This window comes from Malus domestica, chromosome 17 (genome assembly GCF_042453785.1).
Source record: "Malus domestica chromosome 17, GDT2T_hap1".
Lineage (NCBI taxonomy): Eukaryota > Viridiplantae > Streptophyta > Magnoliopsida > Rosales > Rosaceae > Malus > Malus domestica.
The window spans coordinates 4,709,979-4,729,177 of NC_091677.1; the positions used below are offsets into that span (position 1 = coordinate 4,709,979).

Genomic DNA, 19,199 nt, shown 5'->3' on the forward strand with positions numbered 1-19,199 from the left:
TCTACAATAACTTGTGTATGAGATGCAGTGTCTGAACGGTTAGATTAAAATTCTCAAAATCGAACTATTCAATGCACTAGAATATAGGATCCACGGGTGCATTGTAGAATTTTCACCATAACACGATATACATGTTTGTGTATGAATTGGTTAGTTAAGATAAAGGCCTTCATCACGAGTGGATGAGCAGTACTGCAAGTAGTTAGAACTGCAAAAGCTTTATGTGTTGCCTCCCTGATTAATTTGTTTTACATCGATATCATAGTTCAGTACTTTACAGGAGGTGCAGGACAGTGGTAGCACTGCTCCATGCAGATGTCGCATGATAACCAAGAAAAGAGGATTTACCAAACAAAACAAATAAAATTACAAAACCTAGAGAAGTGAAGTCGATCTGGTCATTTCTGGCAAAGCAGTAGTAAAAGAAAAATAACTCGTACTTCCCGTTCTTTCTGTTCTTTCTATAGTTCCCGTGAATCCAAAACCATTCATACTTTTTGATCTTGTTTCGTCAATCTCGCGTCACTGGTCGTCAAGTTTTGATTTGTTTTTTTTCTTTTATCATAGTTCACATCTTTCTACCCTAGTAGTGTTGGTGAGAATTTGAAGGCAAAATTGCAGTTTTTCCTCGGTACAACATGCATTGAGTGTCATTCCACAATTGACCGTCTTAGAACAAATTCAACCTTTTAATCCAACAATTTAAAAAACGTTGGCACTTAGTGCTTGTAGGTACCGAAAAAAAATCAACAAAATTGGCTTTATTAACAATTGTTCAAACGACTTAAAATTGGTGGCTAATGATTCCGGAATTTGATCCAACTAGCTTACAAAAACGTCAGCACTTAGTGCGTGTGGCTTTATCAACAATCAGAGCACAAATTAGTCGATGATCAAATGAGTTATGAATTTATTAAAATGATTTCCGCACTCATCTTTCTTTATCCTATATTTTTGGTTGACAGGTTGAATAAATAACAAAAACGATGAGAAAGAACGCAGGAGGATAAAATGAGAGCGAAAATTAGTACTCAATTTATTTAATGGCAGCTTTTTATGAGTAAAAACAAGTAATTAGAAAACTCATCAACAAGAACGAAACTCATAAAAAAACGACAAGTCGTACAAAAGCCTCTCTCTCCCTCTCTCTCTCCCGTTCGATTCCCTTCTTCTCGTTCGCAAGTATTGACAAACTTGAAAGCTCCCAAACTCCCATTCAAGATTCAACGTCCCTCTCGATCCAGAGGTTTTTCTAGGGTTTAGCCCAATCCCAAACTTCAACCTCTCTCTTTTTTTTGCTTTTGCTCGTTCGCAAATCGGATCGAATGGTGGTACGAGAGCCGCCGTATCTCTGAGCTCAGCCTCTGCTCGCCGGTGATTCTATTGGATCGTAAAAGCGTGGATTTCACCGGTAAGCCTCCGCCTCAAAGTTTCGCTCTTTCTTTCGCTTCCGCCTATTTTTCAACTCCGTTGGTTTGATTTCAATTCCTAGTTAGAAGTTTCAGGGTTTGCTTTTCTGCTCGAGAAAGCTCCAGAAAATTAAGCTTTGATCCATTTGGTTTCTTTATCTATTTCCAATTTTTTAAATAATTTGCAACGGCTGGTAGTTCCATTGATTGAAAGCTCCCTTTTGCTGAGAAAAGATTTCCTAAACGAAACGAAAAAAAAAGTCAAATCTTTGTATCAGGACCAGCTCAGTGAAGTTCTTTTTCCATTTTTCGTATTTGTATTCGGGTTTTCTTGTCTGTGTAGGGATAAGTTTTTTCCTATTTTGAATCTTATGTTGTTTTTACTTGCATTTTCGTAGGGAAAGACGGAGGCATCGATGATTTATTGCGGGTAGATAATGTGGGTTTAAGAGGACTTTCACCAAGAATGTTGGTTTTGAATGTACTGCTTTGGGTGGCCTGATATGAGGGGTTGAATATGACCAATGGGGGTGGGGAGAGTGGAAGAGAGCATGAACAACACAATAGAATGCAGAGCATATCGAGCGGTGATGAATTTGCAAAATCAATTGCGAAGATTGCTGTAGTGCAAGTATGTGAGATAGTGGGGTTTCAGACATTCCAGTTGTCTGCTCTCGAAACACTCTCTGATGTTGCTGTTCAGTACATTCATAACATCGGGAAGACTGCGCATTTATATGCTAATTTAGCTGGAAGAGTGGAATGTAATGTTTTTGATATCATTCAAGGGTTGGAAGATTTGGGCGTGGTGCAGGGATTTATAGGTGCTTCAGACGTTGATCATTGTCTTGCAAGTTCGGGGACGGTTAGGGAAATTGCTCAGTATGTTGCTGAAACTGAGCATATTCCATTTGCCTACTCTATTCCTCAATTCCCAGTTGTTAAGGACCGAAAGCTGACTCCTAGTTTTTGGCAAAGAGGGGTAGAGACGCCTGGAGAGCATATACCTAGTTGGTTGCCTGCTTTTCCTGAATCCCATACATATGCTCAGTCACCAATATCCAATGAGAGAGCTATAGAACCTCACACTGATATGATTGAGCAAGAAAAACAACAGAGAAATGTGGAGCGGTCTCTGTACAATTTGCAGCGGAGGCTTTTATACAATGGGTTGGAGGGACCTTCTGTTGGCCCTGAAGATGCTGATAAGGCAAAACAAGCAAGAGAAAGTAACCCTTTTCTTGCTACACCTCTGCAATATGGGGAGACAGAAATATCTCATGTTGCTCTTCCAGCTAAACTTTCAAGTGAAGCCACAGCACGAATTGTTGTTGCTGAGAACCATGTCCTGAATCAGTCTTCACTGCTGGAGACCTTTGCTCCAGCTATTGAAGCAGTGAAGAGTGGATCGTGTGAATCAGAGGAGGGGGGGAAAGAGATTCTTTTGAGCAGGAGACCAATTGTGCAATTTAAGGTTGGAACCGCGAAGAAGTCCTTTGATACTAGGTTTCATTTGAGCCCACAAAACAAGGGTTTTCAGAAAACTGATTCCTGGTTTGAAAGAGAAAATGAGAAGGATGTAAAGAAAAGGAGGGCTGAGAAGATTCTGAAGGATTCCATGGAAAACCAAGAGGAGCTTGCGGAGTTGTAAATTAGGTTGTTTTTCGACTAGAATTCGTACACTTGTTTTAGGATACTAGCAGTGGAAGCGGGCTCGCATGGTGTTGTCTGCATCTGGACATTGTAGAATGGATATTACACAATTCTGGAGGGAATTTTCCCACTTTAACAAGTTTAAAGGTATGTTAGTGTCAGTTGCAGTGATACACCCAGTTAATGATTATTTCTAATTCAAATTCTTTTGTTTTCGTTATTTAGTGGTTCTACTCTGAATGCGCGCACAAGTATTATTCCTCATCTGTTGTGTACTTTGTTGCTATATCAATATGTAAACGGAAGAGAGTCAAATTTATGTTTAGTTTCATAATTATAGACTAATAAAAGGTTAATGTGTTTTCCAGTTCAATAAATTGTGCATAACTGGAACAAGAAATTGGAAGGGAAATATGCATACACCATAATTGTATTATAGATCTATGTCCTCTATCAAAGGTTTACATGTTAGAGAATAGCTGAAATTTTACCAGTAGTTATTTGTGGCTTTACAGAAGATAAAACTAAAGGATTATTGTGAAATGTATATAAAATACTCCCCCCTCTCCTGTTCTTTCCAACCAAAGCTGGAAAAGAAAAACAAAAGAAGAAAAGGACATCAAGGAAACAATTAAGACTTAGAACAATTCTTTTAGAAGAAAAAAATCAATGTTATCAACTGCTCCTTGGCAAGCCTGCAATACCTACCAGACTAATTATGCAAACCAGCTACGTCACCACCGCTCAAAACTTCAGAAATGATGCTTCACAAACTACCTTCCTCGTCATCCAAGCGGCAGTTTGAGTTTTTGAAATCAATGTTAGCACAGCCCCTTCCCAGAAAACAGTTGCCTGCAATGCCCACCAGACCAACCATGCAGGCTAATTGAATCACCATTCACAATTTCATTTATCAAATCTTTAAAGATCAATCGCTCAACATCCAACACTACACCTGGAATTTCACTGTCACACTCTGTCCAATTCTTTGCTTGATCCGTGAAATCTTCCAACAAGATGTTTCTCAAACTTTCATCCTCGTCATCCAGGCTGCCATTCAAGTTCTTTCTTTGTAGCTGATCAACCTCTGAACACAATTCTTTCAGAAGCTGCTGGCTTCTTGGTTCCCAATCTGCCAGCTTGTGTGGTGGGAACCACTGCTTCAAAGAATCTTCCACCACTAGTTTTTGAACAAGGAATTCATTAATGACCTCAAATACTAGTTTTCTTTGAAGTTTCTCATCAGGTTTGGGCTGGAGATCAGAAGGCATTGTATTTGTTCTGATATCTTCCAGTGCAAGGAACAAATTAGGGTTGATCAGGTGGTCTGATGTGTGGAGCTCACTGGTTGTCCAGGGAGATTCGAGATATTCCAGAATACCTGATGCCAGCAATATTTCTGAAATGTACATGTGGTCTGGATTTGTACTGTCACAGAGGGGACCAGTGATGGGGTCCTCGTGTGTCCTGCTCATGCATCGATGATTCTGAATCAGGTTCTCTAATCTTTTATGATCAATTTCTGCCCCAGGACTGGGCATTGTGTTGTTGGATAACAGAGATTGGTTCATTGGGTCATACCCTACTATATCCAAAATTTGTGCTTCATCGTCTGCAGCAAGAAATTTGAGGAAATTTAGTATAAACGAGTCTTGCATTCTATACCACATATAAGGGATCAGTTGCACAAGAACTATACCTTTGAAGGCATTTGATATCTTCTTCACTGGAGATGGTGAGTCATCCCGATAGAATGTAGAATCAAGAACAGAGACAGGGCTTGGTTGTTCAGAGGAAGCTTTCCTAGTTTCTGCCGTTGACCTATCATCAATCAACCCCACTGCTGGGTGCTGTGGGAAAGAAAACAGAACATCTGTCAACCCAGATAAGAAATAACTTACAGGAATGAATGAGAAGTGGGACACCCTTACCTTTATTTTTTGGTTATGCTGCTGGAAATGCGTGCCTGTGATCCTATCTGATTCGTGAACGCTTGTGGCTGTGTCTGTGTGCGAGGTCAAGCTGATGGTGCTTCCAGATTGCTGTGAAGTGGAATCATCGTGATGACTCATCCCTCTCATCTTGGTGCTAGTCTCCCTCAGTTGCGCATTACTTTGATGCAAACTGGGTGTCTTATGCCCAAGTTTTCTACCTGGGGTGGTTGCTTCTAATGACTGCCTAGTGTGTTGTCTTCTGGTCATGCTTGAATTCAATGATGGCGTGCTTGGAGGAGATTGCTTTTCCAATCCAAGTCTTCTCTGTTGCATTTTCGGGCTAGTGATTTTTGAACTCCTACTTGAGCTGATGACTTGTTCTTCACTCATAGTTTGCGATGCCTTTGGTTTTTGTGCAGATTTCAAAGTTCTTGCGTTAGAATTATCACCAATGGAATGAAGGTGTCGATTGAAAGGATCTCTGACATGACTGTTCCTTGGTGTCGGATCTTTGGCTGTATTATTGTCGACCAATCCCTTTCTGTTATCACCAGGGTCACTAGTCCGAAGCTTCCGAAGACCTAACGTGTCATTCATGGAATCCACCATGGTAGCAGAGCTGTGGATTTTATCAATGAGTTTAGCTGGTTTCATTATGACGATGGGTGATTTATAGCTCTTTGGAGATTGGGAACCCTTGGCCGTGGCAGGAACTGATATGTTACTTTGTAGATTTCTCTGGCTTGCTTTTACTGTGCTGTCAGAGGAAATGCTTTCGTTGCTTATTGGAGATGCAAAATTTAAGGCGTGATCCTTTCTTGTATCTGTCATTCCTTTCGTCTTCTGCATCGCTTCAAGTATTTGTTTAAGAGCTCTGAGATCCTTTCCTGATTTTTTAAACTCAAGATCTGCTAGCCTTTTCTCCATTTCACCATATACTGAAGATGATGAGTTTGGAGCTTTTGTCGGTTCTTCTTGATGCTTGAAAGCTGATCGTTGAGAACCTTTGCTTCTGTGCGGCTGCCTCCAAGGAGCTGTTTCTATTGGAAACTTGGAATTCGAGGTGGGCTTCATGACTGAATCAGTACTTCTCCTCTGGGGTGAGCTGAAGTCTTTCTTGGCATTCGCAAGGAGTATTCCGGAAAAAATATCTTGCTTGTTTTCAGTGGTTGCTCTTGATGATCTTGAGAAGGGATCAGATCTATCAGATGTGCCAGTATTAATCAGCCTTAATGGACTATCAGTGGTTGACACGGAATCTGATAGATCCAGTCCCATCAACTTTGCAACTACATTAGACGGTCTTTTAGCGCTTCCAGGTTCATGCTGCAGGTCAAGCATTTTGTTGCTGTTCCCATATTCTCTCTGCAGATCCTTGATGAAGTAATTTGCTTTTGTTTCTGGGCTACAACCCCTCCTTATGGAACGTTCTTTGCTGTCCAAAGAAAGCCTTGGGACTTCTTTGAGTTTTACGGTGGATTTTGATGCATCGCGTGACTCTCTTCCATCATAAGAGAACCTCCGAGCATCTTTTGGTACAAAACGTGTACCACCATCCTTCTCTTCATTTGAACTCCAAGGTGCGACCCGAAGCTTTCCAGGAACTTGAAATGACTCGTTACCACCAGAAAACCTGGTCTTGGTGGATTTTATTGGTGAAGGCCTCGGGGAGTCTATGTACTTCAATGCATGACCGGCTCCATCTTTAGATGCAGGTTTAACTGAAATGCCACGGGCTTCTCTGTACATTGAGTCTTTGACAAGATCTTGCAGATCAACAGATCTCCGGCGTATGTGCATCAAAACATTTGGTTGGTTCAGAGATAGGTCCCGAGCGTGTTTGTCGTTGGAAATGGTTTGGCCGGACAAAGATGGTTCTTGCTCAGCTGCCTTTTGATGTTCAAGAGACGAAAAGCTAGATGAACACGAAGAAGAAGCAACAGTGGTTTTCGATGATTCTGTGGAGTTTCGTTGTTTCTCTTTCACCGCCTTTTTTCGAATTTTTTCCTGCAAATTCCAAAATGCATGTAATGAATGTTTCTCTTTAATCTAATCAAAAGATTGAGAGTCAGGCTTCTAATTAAACTTTAAGTCCGCTAATGTGATTAAGTGCTGAATTCTTACGGTAGCCTTCTGCACTGTTCTTGGTTCTACTGCGTGGTTGCAATTCTCACCTGAAAAAAACAAAAAGTAAAAACATATAAATAATGATACATGTATTATGAAACTATAAATGCATATTAATAAAAAGAAAAATAAACATGTTATTAACAATTAGCTCAACGTTTAAGTAATAATTTTAATTTATAAAATTTAGTTTTCCGAGCATTATCTTTCTGTAAAAATATTTATTACTTAAATTTGATCAAATTCAAAGTCTTTACATTCATGAGCTGATGTAAATCATTCGCAAAAGGAAATAGCAAATCAATAAGAATCCAACTTCTCCTCATTTACAAAACCAATGGATTTTTTATTTTTTACTAAAAGCACTTTTTCTAGAACTGCTTTGAGCTTAACTGCACTTCCAAGCAAATGGTAGAAATAAGAAATACCTGGAGGGAGTCTCTTGTGGTTCTGGCCATTGATACGCCTGCCGGCGAGGAAATGGTGGCGATCAAAGAGCTGAAAAATTCCACTCATGCACCCAATTTGCTTATGGAGATCCCGGTTCTCATCCTTTAGAGAATGCAGAATCTTTGCAGACATTCTTCACTTCCACCTCCTTCCCCTATTGCTTTACAAACCCACCAGCTCACACCTTTGAAACTTCCATTTCTGCAAATTCCGGGCAGCAAAACGCTTATAAATAATTGGTTTCAAGAATTTTACACGACCCCAAAAAACATGCAGTTTCAAAAACGATACTGATTTTCTGTCTAGCCAAAAACAACAGATTTTTGTCTGAGTTTTGCTCGAGTCACCATTCTTCTAGCTAGTTACATAAACGGCATTGAGTTTTTTTCTCACTATATATTAATAATCTTCTTTTTCTTGGATTTTCTCTAAAATTTTTGTATAGAACAAAAAGGAGAGAATAAGAGAGCAAGAATATGTAAGAAAAAAACATGTTAATTGATCAGAAAAAAGTCCCTTACCTATGGAATATATAAAAATAAATGAAATTTTTGGGTTTCACAGAACAAGGGAGACAATATTCGACTGCAAAACCAAAAGGAACAAAAGAGACATATGGGAAGGGAGGGACCCAACACTCAACAATCACCCACAGCAGCCCCACCTTCCAAGGAGTTGTAAGGAGTAAGGAGGATGACTACTATCTATCAAAGAATACTAGTGCGCTGGCCAGAGCAGACGGATTAAGTTCGGCAGACCCAAGAAGAAATGTCTTTTTATTTTTTCTTATCTTTTGGGTTTTCTCACACAGCACAAAAGAATAACTTGTCCTTTGGCTCTCTCTAGGGAAGGCAGGCATACACACACACACACACACACATAAGAGGGTTTGTGGTTGTATTTATTATATATGCTGTGCTCGATATCAGTTTGGCAAAGAATGAGAATTGGTGATTACCTTTTATATTATATCATGAGAGAGAAGTTTTTTGTGTCATTAAATTAATATTATAGTTTAATCTAAATTATCGAGAAAAGAATTCAAATTTAAGTACATAAGAGCACACTGTTTTAACTAATTTAACTACTCTTTATCAAAGAGCGAAATTCGAGTTTAAGTGCATACAATGAGAACACGATACTTTTGCTAATGTGATCACACCTAAATTTGTAGAAAGAGGCAGGATTTTAGAAACAAATTAAAATGAGAATTGCAGCTAGGATTATTTAAAGAAAATGACACAGTTTTCAGAACTTATAATTTAAAAAACATAAGAATTGGGATCTCAACCCTCTTAATTAAGTAATTCTTCAATGTTAGTTTTTCTCTATTAAAAGCAATTAGAAATCATAAGTTAAGAAACAAGTGCCATATTGGGTAAGAATTAGTGCTTGTACAAGTGAGTCATTTACATTTAAAACCCCTAATAAAGAGAATTACGGTAATAAGATATGAGGAAGGAGAGGGTGGGAAAGAGGTTGGAGAGATCGATGTGAATCGGTGGGTCAGATCACAGATGTGGTTTGTTCAATTTTTCTCCCCACTTCCATGTGTGTGGGTCTGGAAGGGCAGGACCTGTATCTACATAAGCATGTGGATTTGTCAGATGGTGGAAGAAATAAGAAAGTGGATTAATGTACTGGAAAGCAGCTTGCCAAGCCTAATAAAACCACATTTCCAGCCATTTCCCTAGCCAATTTACCAAGCTATCCTCCTCTGGATAATCTGAAACCCCTTGATGTTTCAATGACAACTTGACATAGGAAACTACAAATTAAGTGAAGGATAAGTTGGTGTTTGACCTCTTGAATTATTATTTTAATTGATATTAACCTTTAAATTATTTTTTTGGTAAATTAACTCTAAGAACTATTTGACATTAGCCAATTAATTCCTCTGACCATCAGATTTTGGTGAAATATCAATCACTGTGCCGTCAAATACTGACACAACTTTACCCTCAAGAGCGAATCACATACAGGTCACAAGTCAGTATTTAGCGACAAAGTGGATGAAATTTATTGAATTTGACGATGAGAGATTAATTGACTAATTTCAAATATAACAAAAAAAAATAGTCTAGATAGTTAATTTCAACTTGAGTAATAGTTCATGAAATCAAACGGCAATTTACTCAAATATTGAATACCATGTCACTTAATTTTTAGCTTCAATCAATAATCATTAAAGAAAATTAGATAATTATTGAATGGGATCTAAAAATTCTATGTAGCGAAGTATTAAATACTCCAGAATATTGTAATGCATCGTCACAAATTAAGTTAGAATTGTCATAAACAACTATATAATTCTTTTGATTATTACCACAAGGCCATTTTTACCATCATTCATGTCTTACAACATAGTTAGAATACAATTATTTGCACCACTTTGTTTGGCTGCTGAACAATTAGCGGGAACTCCTGCTAAATAGCCATATTGACTGCTAAACGGTTTGACAAATATTCACTTCTTTTTTTCTTCTTTTAAAAATTATGCAATATTGAAAATATCATGAGCAGCCACATCAAGCTCCTGCTAATTGTTCCGCAGCCAATCAAGGTTCTTATTTGCATAATGATCATAAAATTCGAAGTTTCAAGTTCCTGTTTTAGTCAATTTATAACTTTATGCTGAAACCTGTTAGCAAGATCAGTACTGCAACTTTAAAGCATAAATCGATCAATAAGTTTTTGGGCGTTTTAACTTTAAGCTGTAGTCTCCAAAAGAGTGGTCCAATATATACGTTGTTTTTTTTAAAGGACCAATTGGTGGCCAAGTCACGACAGTTTACTTTTTCGGAAGTTGAAAACACTCACAGAGACATTTCAACTTCTAATCCATATGCGTTGATAAAAGTCATAAAATTTTTTTAAGCAGACATGCATACATCCTCAAGCCGCTGGACCACTAGTTTCCCAGGATTGTGCGGAAAAGACGCACGTTTCAGTGCTTATACTGCTTTGAGTCATCGAGTCGAGTCCCTTGTAAAAATGCATATTTTCTGTTTGAAGTTTACATTGGCACATGCATGGTACTTGCTGATGTATATGTTACAGGAGAAAGAAGAAGGTCCATGGACATATTATTGATGGAAATGGAAAAGAAATATAACTCTAGTTTTTTCGAAAATGACATGATCTTTGGCGCTACTATACCCAAACCTACCTTACATTATAGACTTATTTTTAGCTACACTACGAGGAACTCGATTTTAATCTCATTTTACTCCTTGTAACTCAAAGTTGTCATTTTACTCCCTAAAACTCAAAATTTGCTCCACTTTGCCACTTAGACCTCGATTTTGATCTCATTTTGCCCCTGAAACTTGAAAGTCGTTTTTATAAAACTCAAAATTCGCTTCACATTGCCTTAGATCTGTTAATTTCTTATATTTGTTTGATTTGGATGGGACAGGCTAATCAATTTCTTTTTTATTGTTTTCATATCTTCAATTTCTTTTAAACTTAATAATCTCTGATTGTTGAATATGTTAACGCATAATGGAGATTTATAATCAAATTTATTACACACGTGACATAGTCTTATTGGATGTTGGATCTCATATATATATATATATATATATATATATATATATATCAGGAGGCAACCTATAAGTTTCAGGGAGAAGAAAGAGTACAAGTCAAAGTGGAACAGTTTCAGGGAGTGAAGTGGTGACTTTTGAGTTACAAGGGGCAAAGTGAGCTCAAAATAGAGGTTGTAGCTAGAAATAAACCAACACTATACTATTAGTAAGAATGGTAGCTTTCAAAGTAAAACTACACTTTGGCCTTTAGACTCGCTTCAGCGACCAATATATATAGAGGTGTGCTATCCACATACATTTTTTTACTTCTTACATATCCCTTGTTAATTTTTGTTTGTTGATCTTCTTTAATTCATTTGATCCGACGGCCGAAAACTGAAAAGGTGTGAAAGAAGAAAAAAAGAGTGTGTGGATATCACACCCATATATATAGAGTCCGTCTACCATACCTTAATAAAAAAAAAAAAGATATCGGTACAATTTAATTTAAACGACAAACTGTAATGCAATAACAATATTCAACTAAAATATAAAATATACGCAATATATAAATATATATATATATATATTGGATAAACTTAAAAACATGTTCATCTCCTCAGCCTTATGTCATCTATTATGTACTGGATCAAACCTTATCTCAGGATTGTGCTCTCTCGCGCATGAACATGATTATTTTCACAACTGCGATAAAACGTCATTTACTTTTCTTAATGCATTTTTATGTGAATCTAATGGTTTAATTTCAAAATTTCCCTTATCGAGTTCTTGATAAATTTATTCAAGACAACATATAAACAACGAAATTAATGGGGGCTGTATGTGTCATAAAAAAATGGGGGCAATATGTTATGTAATCTTCTGGCGTTGAAGGTGCTTGTATTCATCCAAATGAAGATCGTATCTACCTTCTGCACGTTTTGGAAACCCTAGCTAGATGCCTAGATACGTGTAGGTCTGAAAGTACTACATAGAACATATTTAGGGCCGTCTCTAAGATTTTGGGAGCCATGTGAAAAATTTATAAAAGTGCCCATTCTTAAGATAGTTTTTTTTCTTCAGAAAAAGTAAGACAATGTACTGATGCTAGAAAGCAATATTTTAAATCAAAACAAACTTAAGAGTCACTGATTGTAAATTTATAAATGTCATTAAATAATAAGTAAAAAGAGTTACAAACATAACCTTCACTTATTAATTAAAAGCACTTCAATCTTAAACAAGTAAACAAGAAAAAAAAAGCTTCAAAAACTCTAACTTCAAAGTTTCACTTCAACATATAGCATTATTATATCATAGAATTGAAAAAAAAACTCATTTTTAGGGTGTTGTTATTAGCACTTCAAATACCTAATTGTACACTCCAAATTTTTATATTTAGCAAGAAAAAAATTTACACTTACAAGGAGTCACAATGAAATTTTAAAGTGCTAATAAAAACAATTCTTACATATAAATTTTAGATGGAAATTTTTTTGAGGCCCTGTGTTATCACATCTTTCGCTTCTCCTCAACGCCCCCTCTAAACACATTATACACAGTTTTGTAAATATGTGTTGGACCACCCCTCTTTTGCTAATATGTACAAACTTAAGCTACTGCAGTCTGCAGCCATATACTTTGCTGTACGTGTTGGCATTGTGAAGAAAAATAACAAATAAGGTTGTAAAAAAAACAAACAAGTAGAAATGAAAAAAAAGGAACATTCTTGTGGATTCACTTATTCGGACATGCTTTTCCAATCAGCCATAAATCATAGAAATCTTTGTACACCTTTCTCTATCTGTCAGCTGATGCATTAACATGATGGCATTATAATTTTCTACATATGGACCTAATAAATATGTTGAACAAAATTTACAAGTACGAATCAAACGTTTACTCTCGTTGGATTATTGTGTGCAATTAGGCACATCTTTTAGAAAAGAGACAAATAATTGCTATTCATGCATTAAAGTGTAAACCCTAGCAATGTACAAAGTAGTGTTCTCGGTCGAGGCGCAGTATACTGGATATTATGCCGACGTATTTCGATTAGAAACTCCCTCATCTAAATTTTCCTTTTCCATTTTTCTTAATGCTTTATTATTTTTTGCAAAACGATAGCGTTAATGGGTTAAATAATGTTAGAGGATGAGGCAAATCGGTGGAAATCGAACCTATGCATGTTTATGCGTTTATTTCTGATTAGGTGCATGCACACAGCGCACGTTTTTGGTTAATTAAAATCGTGGTCTATATAGTAAAAGTGAGGACGCATTTAATAACCATTTTGTTTTATGTTTTCAATTTTTAATTTTTCTTTTTAGATATGAGAAAGGCATATATATGGGGAAAATGATGATGAAGAAGCGTGATGGAGAGAAGGAAAGAAAAAAGGAAGAAAAGATGAAAACAAAATCTTAAATATGCAAACAATTTAAAATAGTTTTTTATGTTTTTAGTTTTCATTTTGTGTGGTTTTCCTTGTATATTTCTTCTATATCTCTAAAGATGAAAACAAAATCTTGAATATGCAAACAATTTAAAATAGTTTTTTATGTTTTTAGTTTTCATTTTGTGTGGCTTTCCTTGTATATTTCTTCTATATCTCTCCCACCATCTTTTACCCACTCTTGTTTGTCCCTCACGTGTTTATTTTTCTCTTTATCACTAACACTAAAAATGAAAACAAAAAACTAAATAACTATCAAACAGACCTTAAATATTTAAGTAAATATTGATGTGGTCCTGGAAACCTAATACTGATTTTTTATGGTTTAATAGTGCTGTCTTTATTTGATACGATTTTGAGGTTACAACATGAAGAAAAGATACAAACCACACTAACTACAAATGGTAGCATTATCTTGACTAACCACTACTGGGATTAAACTAATCAGTGACTCAAACCTAAACCTAATGAATTAATCCATACAAAAGAAGTCGCATCGATGATAATCTCCATACAATATAAGCAAATTAATTAAGCGTTGTCACAAGGGCACGTGCTTTCTTCAACATGGAGTACGGATATAGTATGAGTCCTTAAAAGCTCGGATTTGACCCCTTAAACGAGCTAGGTGTGCGGAATATTATTAGCAATTAATTAATTAATTAAGAGTTGTAAAACGTCGAAGCTTAAAAAATTCAGAATAATATAAAACTAAAACGCCATGCAAAATTTCCTGGCTGCTTCATTGAATATGCCAAAGGTTCGAAATTAGTAGGAAAGTTGGCAGCCCTAATTGAATTGAAGATGATTCGATTCGTCAATGGAAACAATAGCTGTCTCTCCTGTCTCCAAATGGGAAAAATAGTTATTATGCAATTGGACTCCAATAGTAGACTATTTAAATTCGTCGATTTCGATTTAGTATGATTGATTCGATAGTTATTATTCAATTGGACTCCAATAGTAGACTATTTAAATTCGTTGATTTCGACGATTGATTCGATAGTTATTATTCAATTGGACTCCAATAGTAGACTATTTAAATTCGTCGATTTCGATTTAGTACGATGGATTCGATTTTTCGACTTCAAATCAGTTAGATTCGATTCTTTTACTCCGGTTCAAATCGATTAAAAGTTAACAATGCTAATTATTTAATTAAGCGGATTAACACACGTGCCAAATATTAGAGAAAAAAATATGTATGAGACACTAAAATGGGGACAGCCTAAGAGATCTGTACTTTTGGACACTTTCTTTTCCTTTTAAAAAGTTGAAGTGGTAGTGGAATAACAATGAGCATAATTCCGTTTTTACTAGATAATGGCAGAAAACTTATTCAATTGATGACTTCAATTGGAATTTTACAATCTTTAAGGGTTTAAATTTAGGAGTATCCAACACAAAATTTTAATAGATTCATATATATATATATATGTGTGTGTGTGTATTCAATTACAATTTGATTTAAAAAAAAAATTAAAGGTAATAATTTGAATGAAATTGAAGTGGTTTCATAGTGTATACCCAACCTTTCCAATTGAGATTTGAAAAATACACCCAAAATTCAAATAAAATATGTGAAAGTCCATTAAAATTCCATCAAACTTCTTGCATTTTTTTTAAATTCTTCAAAACCCCATTTAAATACGCCTAATTAAAACTTTCTTGGCAAAAAGTGAGAACTCTTCGAAGTCATCGATTACTCCAACCTTTTTAAACCAAAAGCACATCTTACCTAATTAAGTATCGAAATATTAACGCTTAAGTCATCACTAACTTTTAGTTTTTGCTTCTTCCTAATGCCAGAGATCTACCTTTTTTGGGATTATAATGCACTTCTCCGTAGCCCTTTTGCTGCTTCAAACCTTTTGGAATCTGTGGACCAAAAAGTGTTAACTTTTAACCTCTTAACCTTTTAGCCTTTGAAGACGTTACTTGCTCAACTAAACATGCATGTTGGGTGCCAGCAAAAATGCCAAGCTCTCTATTTTGTTCATGGAAAGCGCGTAATGGAAGCATTTCAGCATTTTCCCATGCAGAAACCTTCTAGTTTCATAGAGAAAATACTTACTATTCTTGTATATAAATTAAAAGAAAAATAAAAGAAGAAAGGTTTATAATTTACTTCAACCACACAGCAGACAGCGCACATATATGAATGAATTTTAATTTAACATTTTTTCTTATTGACATGAAACGATAGAAAAATTCATTAATTAAGAACAACACAATACAAGATGGTGGCAAATGAGTATATTTATTCAGTGATTAATTTTTTTATTTGAAGAGTAGTCCACACAACTTGTAAACAAGGTGCCGTTAAAACCTTTACACAGCCAGTACAGAATCCAACAGCTACATAGCTTTAAGTTTTAGACGTGGGAGATAAACTAGCTAGTTTTGCTTGCATGGGGAATGTTAGCTTTTCAGCTTTAGATTATTAAATCTATTTATACATGAATTTCAGGGTGCACCTGGCTATCTAGCTAGCTACTTAATCATTTCGTCTAACTTGTGGAATCTTCATATGATAAAAGTGGTGATTGTGATAGTGATCAAACTTATAATTGAAATTGAGGAAAGGGTGTGGAGGGTGCAGGGCCACATGAAAAAATTGAAAGCATCACATGAGGATTTAGGCCTTGTTCATGCTTTTGAGAGCTAAAAGTGTTTCCTAAAGAGGAAAAATATTTCTATTTAAAGAATAGTTCGGCAAATTTTTAAAAAATACTTTGAGTAAGAAGTAGAAGCATTTGAAGTGATTTTTTGAAAAACACCTAAGAGGTGCTTTCTCTTATAAGTGTTGCCAAAGGAAAACACGGAGAGCACGTACTTGACCTATTTAATAAAAAATGTTATATGCCTAAGCTACCCTTATTTTTTTTAATTCAAAAGTCCAAAATGTCTCTCGCTTTCACAACAAAACCTCAGAACCGCCTTAGACTCTCTTACTCTCCCCGGGGGGGCGTCTGACCGCTCATAGATCTCGCACCGACCTCGCATGCATAAGTCGTGTGTAGAGGGATGGCGCATGGCATCTGTGAGCTCCTATGACGTCAAATTTTATTCACAGAGATAGGTTTCAAGCCAAGGGGCTATACTATTATATTGTGATAATCAAGCAGCATAGAGATAACCAATAATTCGATACAACATGATCGGAATAAACACATTGAGGTGGATTGACATTTCATCAAGGAGAATTTGGATGTTAAGTTAGCAGATATTCTGTTTGTGAAGACAGAAGTGAAGATAGCATATGTTCTAACACATGCAGTCTTTACTAGAGTCTTACATGACTTGCTTAACAAGTTTGGCTAAGGAGTTATTTGCGCACCAACTTAAAGGAGAGTGTTGACGTGAGTCAACTGAATGTTTTCAGTATGTAATTTACTAGGATTCCTTAATTGTCTTTTGTACTACAAGTTATGTGTAGCCTTGTACGTATATATAATTATATATACATATTGCCTCCGAGAGAAGAATACAACAATAAATTAAACCCTAAAATTTATCCCTTTGTATAAGTAAATTAGAAGCTTTGTGAAAGTCAACAAAATTATGAGCTTTGTAAAAGTCAACAAAAGGGGATAATTTCCCAATAATTTAATTAATTGTGCACAAAATAAACAATTATATGTGCACAGAATCACAAGGAGGGATTTTAAAAACAGGTAGTAGGGTAGGTTCCTATTCACATTCTTATTAGAAATTTCATGGAGGCTAGGACCCAAAATTGTGTGTCCATTAAACAAGGTGTGTGTGAATAATATATGATAGTTCCATGTTAGAGGGTTTTGTTCAATGTGGCTAATGAAGTCAATGCTCCATGCATATCTTATCCCCCAATTGTACGAGAGAGTGAGAACCTTCATCATATATATCGATCTCACAGAAACTTGGGGTGCAAGAAAACCACACAAAACAACTCAATTATTTGAAATCTTTTCTCTAATTTTTCGTTTTTCTGTGAAGCAAAACAAGCCAACGCTATGCTTCTTCATCAAGTGTGTATTTTTGCTAATTTTTTTAAGGGAAGAACGAGGGTTGAATTATTACAAGAGATACACATGATCGTTGCATAATGCAGGGACTTGGAATATAATTAGAATTATAAACCAAAAATAATAGCGTCACGTGTACTAAGAAGAGTGATATATTTGGCGATAGGTAATATGTCAAGCACCAAACATCCAATCAGTTTGCCAGGTCTTTGGGATCGAAAGTCGCCCACATCACATGCCATGCCTGATGTGTCAGGTTTGAATGTATATACTTAAAAGTATAAAAAAAACAACTGATGCAGTTTTGACAATTTCAAGTGATTAAAACTGGAAAATTCAAAGAAAAAGACCTCCTCATCCGTCTGCGTTTTATGAACTCCACATAATCTCCGAGAAAGATGCTTAGGGTTTCTTGGACCCTGTGCCCTCTAGTTAGAAGGAGCTTCTTACATATCATTAGAGTCGAGAGATATATTTTCATGTTCTTATAGCACTTATCATGTAATTTTATATTTTTAAAACGTTCAATCGTGTGATGTGACTAATGTAAATTACGATTGCATCCAAATCCTTTTTCTAGTCAAACAAACCATTGGAGCCCCAGCCCCATCTTGGTTTTTTCCTTGTGCATGGCCCCCCCCATATGTTGTTAGATGTATGTCCTTGTTTTCATCATACGAATTCAGAAGTGCCATAACGACTTTTGTGGACCATGCAGCGGCATCGTGATTTCATGTCAGTCCCCTTAAAATCGAGTACAAACTTACAGTACACATATGGGCACTCGACAAATAATGGTCGAAGAGTCAACAACTCTAGCTAAAATGTTGAGGAAGAGAGAACATTATTGCATCACAAAGTCGTGAGTGTTTGCACAAGTTGTGGTTCTCAGTGGCTTTGTCCAACTTTAGATAGAGATATTAAGGGCTGGTTTGGTATTGTTGTGCTTTGAAAAAAAACAATTTTTGTTATGTTGTGAAAATAAACAGTTGTGAAATAAAGCAACAAGGTGTTCGGTAAAAAAAGCTAGGCAAGCAAAAAAAGCTGGTTTTTCAAAACTAGGTTTTGCAACTTTGTATTTTTTTGTTTTTTTTTTATATCCATTTTTTTTAGAAGCACCTCAATGCCAAACCAAGGCTAAAGAAAACATTGGCATAGTACAAGTTCGATGAAAATATGCAGGAGACAGCGACAATCGTACACCCCTCTGTTGCACATTGCATGCGAAATCATCATCCAAAGCATGTATGGGAAAAATCAATGTCACTCACGAGTAGAGAGACTTCATCCCATGTAATATCTCCAGGCATCCCTTGCGTGGAGATTGTATATATCTTGGTAGTTGGTACATATTATTAGTTTTTCTATGGTATTATATTAAAATGGCCGGCATGTAAAGTCTTGGAGAAAAACTTGCACATATCTTGGGTTTTATGCAACATCTAAATATGTTTTTGCCCCCACGTGACATTTTCGTTCATCACGTGTGTAGAGAGATAGGTTTCTTTGCATTAGACCTTACCAAGGAAGAAGCAAATTTCGTTTAATCTTTCTCTATGTCTGAGTGTCATTGTGTAACTTTTCAGGTGGAATGCAAAACTCCACTATGAACATTTTCCAAATGTTAGGAAGGAGAA

At 36.1% G+C, this 19,199-nt stretch overlaps 2 protein-coding genes across 3 annotated transcripts; one reads left to right on the forward strand and one right to left on the reverse strand.

Moving 5' to 3' along the window:
• Positions 1–1,085: 1,085 nt before the first annotated feature.
• LOC103404632 (transcription initiation factor TFIID subunit 8) lies at positions 1,086–3,282 on the forward strand. Its single transcript, XM_008343559.4, has 2 exons — positions 1,086–1,411; positions 1,808–3,282. The coding sequence occupies exon 2, from the start codon at positions 1,927–1,929 to the stop codon at positions 3,058–3,060; it is 1,134 nt and encodes a 377-aa protein (XP_008341781.3). The 5' UTR covers positions 1,086–1,411; positions 1,808–1,926; the 3' UTR covers positions 3,061–3,282.
• Positions 3,283–3,462: 180 nt separating this feature from the next.
• Positions 3,463–8,376, reverse strand: LOC103404633 (protein LONGIFOLIA 1). Of its 2 annotated transcripts, none has more exons than XM_070817359.1 (6): positions 8,238–8,376; positions 7,552–7,774; positions 7,121–7,170; positions 4,994–7,003; positions 4,762–4,912; positions 3,463–4,674 (listed from the first exon to the last, which is right to left on the reverse strand). In XM_070817359.1, the coding sequence occupies exons 2-6, from the start codon at positions 7,703–7,705 to the stop codon at positions 3,884–3,886; spliced, it is 3,156 nt and encodes a 1,051-aa protein (XP_070673460.1). In that variant the 5' UTR covers positions 7,706–7,774; positions 8,238–8,376; the 3' UTR covers positions 3,463–3,883. The 2 variants fall into 2 exon arrangements, with proteins under 2 accessions (XP_070673460.1, XP_008341782.3); XM_008343560.4 differs by having other exon boundaries at positions 8,095–8,324.
• Positions 8,377–19,199: the final 10,823 nt, after the last annotated feature.

Bases quoted from the DNA above. Each gene is read 5' to 3' on its own strand.
- LOC103404633 (XM_070817359.1), bottom strand. From the start codon at position 7,705: ATGTCTGCAAAGATTCTGCATTCTCTAAAGGATGAGAACCGGGATCTC. The intron at 7,004-7,120 runs GTAAGAATTCAG...TGGAATTTGCAG, and splicing joins GAACAGTGCAGAAGGCTACC to GAAAAAATTCGAAAAAAGGC. The intron at 4,675-4,761 runs GTATAGTTCTTG...TTCTTGCTGCAG, and splicing joins GATATCAAATGCCTTCAAAG to ACGATGAAGCACAAATTTTG.
- LOC103404632 (XM_008343559.4), top strand. From the start codon at position 1,927: ATGACCAATGGGGGTGGGGAGAGTGGAAGAGAGCATGAACAACACAAT.